Source organism: Podarcis liolepis (genome assembly GCF_965112155.1).
Source record: "Podarcis liolepis genome assembly, chromosome: 1".
Classification (NCBI taxonomy): domain Eukaryota; kingdom Metazoa; phylum Chordata; class Lepidosauria; order Squamata; family Lacertidae; genus Podarcis; species Podarcis liolepis.
Window position 1 is genome coordinate 57,172,024 of NC_139554.1, and position 8,642 is coordinate 57,180,665.

An 8,642-nucleotide genomic window follows, 5' to 3' on the forward strand; every position below is an offset into this window, starting at 1 on the left:
AAATGATATTTTAATTCATACTATCATTTGCAGATAAGCAATGCTCCTCTGCCTTCTCCACCCTACCAAAAAGAGAAGAAAATTGGGAAGCAACTCTGCAAGATCAGTTTCTTTCAACATGAAACAGTCCTTTTAGAAATGCATTTTGATTTTTTAAATGAAATTAAATCGTTTCAAGCCAGTATTTTCTTCTCAATTCAAGAAGATCACCATCTGCTGCCTTGTGATAGCAGACCTGTGAACCCAGACGCCTTTGTCTACTGAAAGACCTGCTGGATGGCTGCCATTAAAGCTGGATTACAGTGGGAAGCGGGAGAGGCTTCTGAATGGTTCTGGGGTCAAAGCCATCCAACACACACCTTCTCTTTAGAGCACTGAAGTAACAAAGGCTTGCTTATGTACCAACTTTGCATGCAGTACAGTTTTCATCAAAATATGAAAAAAAAGGCTTTTAACAGCCTTGCCTAAAGGAAATGGAGTGACTTGCCTAAGCCCTAAATTGGATTTCTCTTTGCTTTCTTTATGAAACACTTAAAACATTGAGCAATTACGGTGGCAATGTGTAATAGCTGTGTCAATGAAATGACACACACGTCTTTGTCTTTTCCTTCCTCCATTGCATTCATGGAAAACAAGAGAGAATATTGAAAGAGTGTGATGTTTATAACTCAGGTGCCTTTGGTAACAGTAAGCAGCTGCCAAATGCAAACTTCTTTCAAAACTGTATTTGGTCTCTTCAAACATTTCACTTAAAGAAAAGGAATAATGGTCTAATTATCTGTCCAATAAAACACTTGTATAGAGATTATTGGATCTTTTCTCCCATTATTTGCTTTCCATGGGTTTACCTATTAAATCCTGAAGAATTAGTAAGAATTCTCAAGATGCCTTGAGATTTTGCCAGTATTTCAATACATTAGCCTCGTGAATGAAGGTTATTGATTTGGATTGTCCTTTTGACATATGGAATAGATGTGGAACTATTTAGATGGATAGCAAGCATCTGCATGAGAGAGTGCTTAATTTTAGACAGAAGAATAAGAAAATCCCATGTTCAGAACAGAAACGGGGGCCAAAAATGAGTCATTTTTGATGCTATGGGAGATTCAAACTCCTGTGCTGCTTTATTTAAGGTAGCAACAAAGGTAGCTAGCTACCTTTATTTTTAAACAAACATATTAATGGAAATTTTCAGAGGCCCGGAGTTCAGACTATATTTGGGTCCCCCCCAAACACTCAAATCCTCTTTAAAATATGTGATTAAACTGTACTAATTTAAAACCTTCCAAATGCCTTAATAAAGAGCAGCTATTTTAAGTGACAAGAATCTAGAAGAGCAGTGGTAATGAATGACCCAAAATATCATTTTGTTAAGAAGTTAGTCTTAAAAATAAAAAAGCTTTTCCTAATTTAGAGATGGCACCTGCAAACTGATAGAATGTTTTAAAAACTCATTAACACTACAGATAGGCAGATTTATTAATAGCATTAATAGCATAGGCCTGAAATATTTTATAGACTAGTAGGAGCCCAAATAATTCATGCTACAGAACTCTCAAAAGCCAAGTCAGATTTTATTGTTTCCTTCATTTAAGAGGTGTCTCTTCCTACCAACGGAGACCTGATCTACATATGGAGCACACAAGGAAGAACTAAAGTTGTAAAGTCCTGTGGTGGAATGGACTAAACCAACTCAGAATATACATGGGGGGGGGTGTGAAACACATTTTTAAATTATTCTCTATCTAGAAAATGCCCTGCACAACAAACCCAACCTAGCAAAGCTGGCTGGACTACAACCTCTCCCCCTATTGTGTTAAGTGTTTGATTTGCAGGGAGGATGGTATCTCAAGCTTCTGTCATCTGCCCTGCATGTGGGCTGGGGACCAAGGTTCAGTCAGTCCACCTTCCAAATTGCAAATACCTTTGAACAAGTGAAACAAATACGCACTGCTGAAGTCCAGAGCCTTTGGCCAGAAAATGCCTTAAGGGAAAGAAGTGCAAAATGAGCAGCAAATTTGGTGGCTTCAGGCTTTCTGTGGCTTATGGCTTGCAGGCGAAGTAAGCTCCGTTTAGCTACAAATCAACATGTTTTAAAGTTATATCAACCGATGCATACATTTTTGCCTTAGAAGCCCAAAACTGAATTAAATGAGTCTCTCTTTTGCACAGTTTTTAATCATCTTAATTCGTATCGCAACCGCAGCAGTCACTGGACAGGTTGCTGGAAACATTCTAGAGAGTTGATAAATCTTGCAATTTAAAAAAAAAAAAATCTTGTATTTTTATGTAGTGAACTGCCCTGAGATCTATCGATGAAAGGCAGTAAACAAATTAAATAAATAAATAAATGATACAAACTACTCTGATGTTTTGTGATTCAGCGGTATACAAATACATTAATAAATAAATAATGGTTTAGAAGTAGTGCAGAGTCACTGTAGTGTAGTGGTTACTGTGAACTACATCTGAGAAGACCTAGGCTCAAATATTCACTTGGCCACAAAGCTCACACCACGATACAGTTGTGGGGCAGGGGGATGAGATGACCACATATGCCACCATAAGTTTCTGAGAGGAGAAGCAGGATATCAATGTGTAAATATAATGTACTGCAGTGATTACACTGTGGTAATTCTTTTTGATGGAATTAAGATGTGGCAAGTGATGGCTGAAGTGGAAAAAAGACACAGTTCTCAGTGCTCCAAAACGGCATTTAATTATCTCAGATTCACCTTCCTTTTTCAGCCATTTCACTATGTTTCCTTCCTCCATTGTAGGTGATAGCGCAGGCATGAGGATTTTAACTGCAGGGGTACCTTGGAAAGAAAGAAAGAAAAAGGAATATCAAGTCTCTCGATAAGGATATGATTTCATTTTATCAGCGTAAAGAGGAGTAATAAATCCTATGTAACCCTATGCACACTTACTCCTTTGTAAATCCCACTGAACTCCATCAGAATTGTCACAAAGCAGCCATACAGGAGGGGTCTGGCAGCTGCACTGTAATTCATGTAGCTAGAATGTGAGCTGACTTATGCCCATGGTGAAGCTGATGCATAAAGAGTTTGCCACAAGCACAACTTGTAATTTGTACTACAACACTGCAACAGAGAGTTGAGTGGTGGCAATTTAAGTAAAAGTGGATCAAGGTGAAAGATGTCCTCATGGTTGTGTCATAAGCTCAGCTCAGTCTACATACAAATTTACCCACACCAGTTTTAGTCTAAATAATTGGATCTCAGTATATCTTTAACTTAACTCCTACAGGGGCAACCAAAGAGATAAACTTGATGCAGTGTAAAAAATACATGCCCAAGCATTGTATTTTTTTAATAAATATGTTTTATTAAGTTTTACAAATAAAATTTCCATCAAAACACATGATTCATCATTGCACATAGGATGCCCAAGCATAGTATTAAATTATGCTTGCTTGCACAGTATCAACTTTCCCAAGCTACTCTACTGTAGATCTGTCATGGGAATGAAAGGCATATATACAAAGCATAATGCCAAACAATATTACCAAGAAACTGAATTTTGTGATTACATACTTTTTTGGATTATTATAAGAACTATTTCATGTATTGCTCAAATCCTGACTACAAGCAACCTTAACTTAATTTCAAGAGGTTTTAGATATGACTTTCTAATTTAACCTAGCCTGTCAAAGTCATCAGTATGTAATCACAAAGAACTATGCATTCCATAAGGTTTTTTGAGGCACTGGTATAATATTGGGTAAGGTTCATATTGATCTCAGACTGGACTTGAGCAACGCGTGGAAAAACTCAAATTATACCCATCTGTGAAAGGAAAGAAACCACAGTGACCTGCCTTTGAGTAATGTGTCAGAGTTACAACATCATTATTGGAGAAATTCTAAAACGGGATCATTATTCATTAAGCAAGAAAGGTGACTAAATAAGCTGTTGCAAAATCAGACTATAGTGTGAAATGTGGTCTCATTTTTAAATAATAATAATAATAATAATAATAATAATAATAATAATAATAAAGACATCAGGTATCAAATGTGTGATCACAGACCTCTATTACCAAGACAGCTGCTGACAGTTTTACCTACCAGATAAAGTACATATTTTCCCATTATTGTAACAGATAGGATTTTGTACATGCATGGTAGTGAATTTCCAGAGAACACCAAAGAACTCCACAAATATGAGCATTCACAATATTATTTCTGTTAGGCATTGTTCTCGCTCTTTAGTTTTAAATTGTTAAATTAGGTTCGGTTATGTGTATTTTTTTCTACACTGTTGTTTGGATTGTTTTGCATTTATTTATTGATATTATGATTATTTTTAACTATCCCTTTATGTATTTTGAAATTGTTAATACTTATTGCTCTGTTGATATGATATGAGCCACTTTGGACTCAATTTTGTGGAAGAGTGGTACACAAATAAAAAAAAATACATAAGCCATGAAACACAACAGTATAGCGATCAGCTATAATAGTGAAGCAAAATGCATACAACTGAAAAGAATTTGAATACAGCTAACCAAGCAACTCAACAAATCTTTCCTTCTTTGTTGTTAACATTACTATTTATTTATTTATTTATTTATTCATTCATTCATTCATTCAGGGCAAGCCCTACCAAGGGATGGCAAAGCAGCTGGAGAAGAGGACAGAGAGTGAAGAGAAAGCTGTGAGTGACAGGGGGCTCTTCCCAACTGGTGGGCTGTACTATGTGTGTGGGCTGGAGGTTCCTACTCCTGTGGTGAAGCTACATTAATTAACTTAGCTAGAACCCAGGATATAGTGCTCCAGTATCTCTGAACACATAATACCGTACAAACTAAAATGCAAACTACTGAATGCAAACTAAAAGTTATGTACAACATACAATATACTTATTAATCATATTTCTATGGTCCCCATTTCTCTAGAGAGCTCAGGAACATGAATCATCTCACTTTATCTATTTCTACAATATTCATCAACGTATCAATGGCAGGACAAGATGTCAAATCATTTTTCATTGTAGGGATCCATCCCTTACCCTTCTTCCTGCTTCAGTTATGCATCTATCAGCTAGAAAGCAGCCTTTCTATGCAAATATTCATCTAGGATAACTGTATGGTTATGCTCCAGAATATGTACTTCTGCCACCTGCAGGTTAAAATTAATGTGGCTGGTGAGAAATATTTCACAGGCAACAATACAGAAAGGTTAGAGGCAAGATGAGTTAACATTAACGTTTAGATTATCACTTCTGGAGTGGTGTGCTTTGCTCCCAATTGTAAAAGTAACTGCCCTTTTGAAGGAGTGTAGCAATTTGGCTAACAGCGGATTTCAAAGAGTCTTCCAGCTCAACTATGTGGCTTCTTGCACCGTCAAAGCAATATTCAGAACAGGAAGCAATAGCTGCTACCACCATTAGTGTTGCACATGTCATGTCCTACTCGTCTTCCAAGAAACTCCACAACAACTTACATATGGCTCTCCAACCTAGGCACAGCTCAAGGGCAGACTCCATTACCACCACCACCACCATCGCCACCACCATGCCTTCAGACATTCTCTGGGCCAGTGTCATAAGAGAGTATTGACACTGCAAGCCCACCTATAGGAGTAGACTGGGTCAATGCTACTAAGCTGCAAACATTCAACTGGGTCAATGCTACTAAGCTGCAAATATTCCCCATCAGTAGATAAGGCAGAGCTTTTAGGCAGTACAGAAAAGTCACAGAAGAAGTAATGTAGGGTCAGATATGATGCTGCCTAACAACCTCCTCCAGCTTCAGAGCTCATGTGACATATTGGCTCAGAGTGTAAAGCCCTCAGTTCAGTTTTTACATAAGCCGTGAGTTCATTAAAGCCCTCTTTAAGCATTACTCACACAAAGGGATAGCACACATCCAAGGCACTGCAGCGTTGCACACTTAGCCCTGGCCTGATGGTGGTGTTACTTCTTCTATTACTGTAGGTTTCCTCTGTGATTGAGAATCCTGACCTTCCAGTACTTTAAATTGTGCAGGGAGTCTACAAAGATATTTATTTTGTAATTTGAGGTGTTGTGTATTAAAATTGCTATGTATCTCGTTTTGGAATTGTTTGTAACTATGAAGGACTGGTAACAAATAGTTAGATAAACAAACAGAAAGAAGCTCACTGCTTTAGAAGTAATCCCATAATGCACAAGCTTTGGGCGGGCCTAAAATGTGTGGTCCCACAACCTCTTCATGCAAGAAACACATGATGAGGGCTGAAGACTACAGTCCTGTGCAGACCTACCTGGGAGTAAGCACCAGCTACCATAGCTGGACTTACTTCTAAGAAACCATCTACCCCTTGTCTTCTGTCTAAGGGAGTCCTTCTGAAATGAAGAACAGGAATATCCTAGATAATAATCTACAATACAGGGATTTTAAGGGTCCTCTTTGACAGAAGTTTATTCAGACAGAGTTCATGAATGCGGCCATATTTATAATTAGAAGCAATATCTGAACCATTTCTTTGTTTTCAACATATCGCCTGGAATTGACAGACTTTTCTAAGATTCTGTAACTTTTCATTTCAATGTGTTAAAAGTTCCCATTTTTTCTGTCTTTTAAAGAATAATTCATGAATGTTTCATTTTACAAGAACACCCGAGTGAATGCCAAATAAGAGCTGCCCGAGAGTGGAATGGATGCTCTTGGGAGATTGTGGAGGTTTTTAAAGCAGTGGTTGCGTGGCCATCTGCCATGGATGCTTTGGTTGAGATTCCTGCACTGCAGGAGGTTAGACTAGATGACTGTCAGCGTCCCTTCCAATTACCCGATTCTAAAAGTGTATATTGTGGCATCTTCTCAGACTGCTGATTTTTATCCCTAAAAGCTAAGGTACTAAGAGGAACAGCTTCAGAGACATTGCTGAAGAGACTGTTACACATCAAGGACAAAATTTTTCCAGCTGTTCCTCCTTCTCCAAAACCTAACCCCTTTAAAATATTCTAGACTACAAACCCCATCATCTCTGGCTACTGACCATGCTGAGTAGGACTGGTGGGTAGTTTATAGTGAACAATATACAGTGGTACCTCGGGTTAAGTACTTAATTCGTTCCGGAGGTCTGTACTTAACCTGAAACTGTTCTTAACCTGAAGCACCACTTTAGCTAATGGGGCCTCCTGCTGCTGCTGCGGCACCGGAGAAAGATTTCTGATCTTATCCTGAAGCAAAGTTCTTAACCTGAAGCACTATTTTTGGGTTAGCGGAGTCTGTAACCTGAAGTGTATGTAACCTGAAGCTTATGTAACCCGAGGTACCACTGTATTGGCTACCTGCACTGTATTGGAGTTACTCCTACCCCCTTTTCACATTTTTGGAGGGCTGGGGTTTTTTTTGCTTTTAGGCACAAAAAAGATGTCTGTTTGGTTTTTGTTTTTACTTTTAAATCTCTTTTTAAGCGAGTGACACATGAAACCCCACTGAATCATACCGTTTGAATTTAGGATTTGAAAACCGGATCGGGGACCCTTTTCGCCCCAAAGGCAGCATAGAAACGAACTGTGACATAACAGAAGCAGCTGCAGGTACGTCGAAAAGACAGACCTACGTGAAAGGCCGCTAGGCATGCCGGGGATGCAGCCTAAACTCCATCCCAGAGCAAGGGCACCTGCGACCTTCCGACCACCCAAACAAGCAAGCCTCTTTCTCCCACCAGCGCCCCAAAAACCAATGACCCTGCGACCTGATCCCACAGGCAGCCAAATAACCCCGACCCTTTAGAGGCAGGTGACCAATGCGGGGCTTCGGTCTGTAATGAAACCCAACACTCACCCAGCCGCTCCCGGGTGAGGTGCAGGAACCTCCAGGCAGCCGCGGGAGGCCGGCAAGCGGGAGCCCCCAGCGCGACATTCCTGCCGAGCAGCAGCTTCGCGGCTCCCCGGCCGCTGCAGCTCAGCCGCAAGGAGGCGGCCATCTTGCCCTCTTCTCACCACCCCCTCCCTTCGCCCACCGGGGCTGTCCTCGCCGCTGCCTGAAAAGAAATACTCCCACGACGGCGCGGTGCCCTTTAAGCGCCTGAACAAAAATGCGCGCGAGAGGAATTCCTCCTCCTCCTCTGGAGTCGAGGCTCCCCGGGCAGCGCGAGCGGGTGGATGCATGAGGTTTCTCTCTCGCTCTCTCTGAAGGAAGTTTGCCGCCCATTGGGAGAGGTTCCCCTTTAGCAGCCGGAAAGCAGGCAGGCGAATAAAAAACGCGACGCTTTCTGGAGATCGCGTTTCCGCGCTAGGTCGATTTTTCTTTTCATTTTTCCAGGCATTTAAATAAATGTGGCAAGCAGCCGTAGTCTAAATGCAAAAGCACGTTTCGAAATCGGATGGTTGGAAATAAGCAAATGGTCTCCCTGGTTCACCCTCCACCTGACACCCGGGGCAGCCCACTCACTCCTCATACTCGCCCAAAGAAGCTTCATCTCTGTGCCCATCTGATATTTATTACTTATATAGTGCCATCTTACAAAGAACAGGTGACTTAATCAGTCCCTATGCCCAGGCAATAAAATAGACCCGGGGAGACAAAGGAAACGGAGACACGAGTTGTCCGTTCAGTCACTCTGACCCAACAATCTTAACGTATATTAGAGATGGGAACTAAGGCAGGAGAAAGGATGCAGCAAACGC

The 8,642-nt window shown here is 40.5% G+C and overlaps 1 protein-coding gene across 2 annotated transcripts in view; it reads right to left on the reverse strand.

Annotated features, from left to right (window-relative positions):
* Nucleotides 1-8,140, reverse strand: part of PDHX (pyruvate dehydrogenase complex component X) — a 43,692-nt gene extending 35,552 nt beyond the window's left edge. The window contains exons 1-2 of one of the 2 annotated variants that reach the window (XM_083464709.1): nt 7,798-8,140; nt 2,736-2,819 (exon numbers count right to left, since the gene is read on the reverse strand). In XM_083464709.1, coding sequence (XP_083320835.1) covers nt 2,736-2,819; nt 7,798-7,939 — 226 coding nt within the window. In that variant the 5' untranslated portion in view covers nt 7,940-8,140. Of the gene's footprint in view, nt 1-2,735; nt 2,820-5,033; nt 5,145-7,797 lie in introns of those variants that run through there. The other variant, XM_083464710.1, reaches the window with a different exon arrangement.
* Between the last annotated feature and the right edge of the window lie 502 nt (nt 8,141-8,642).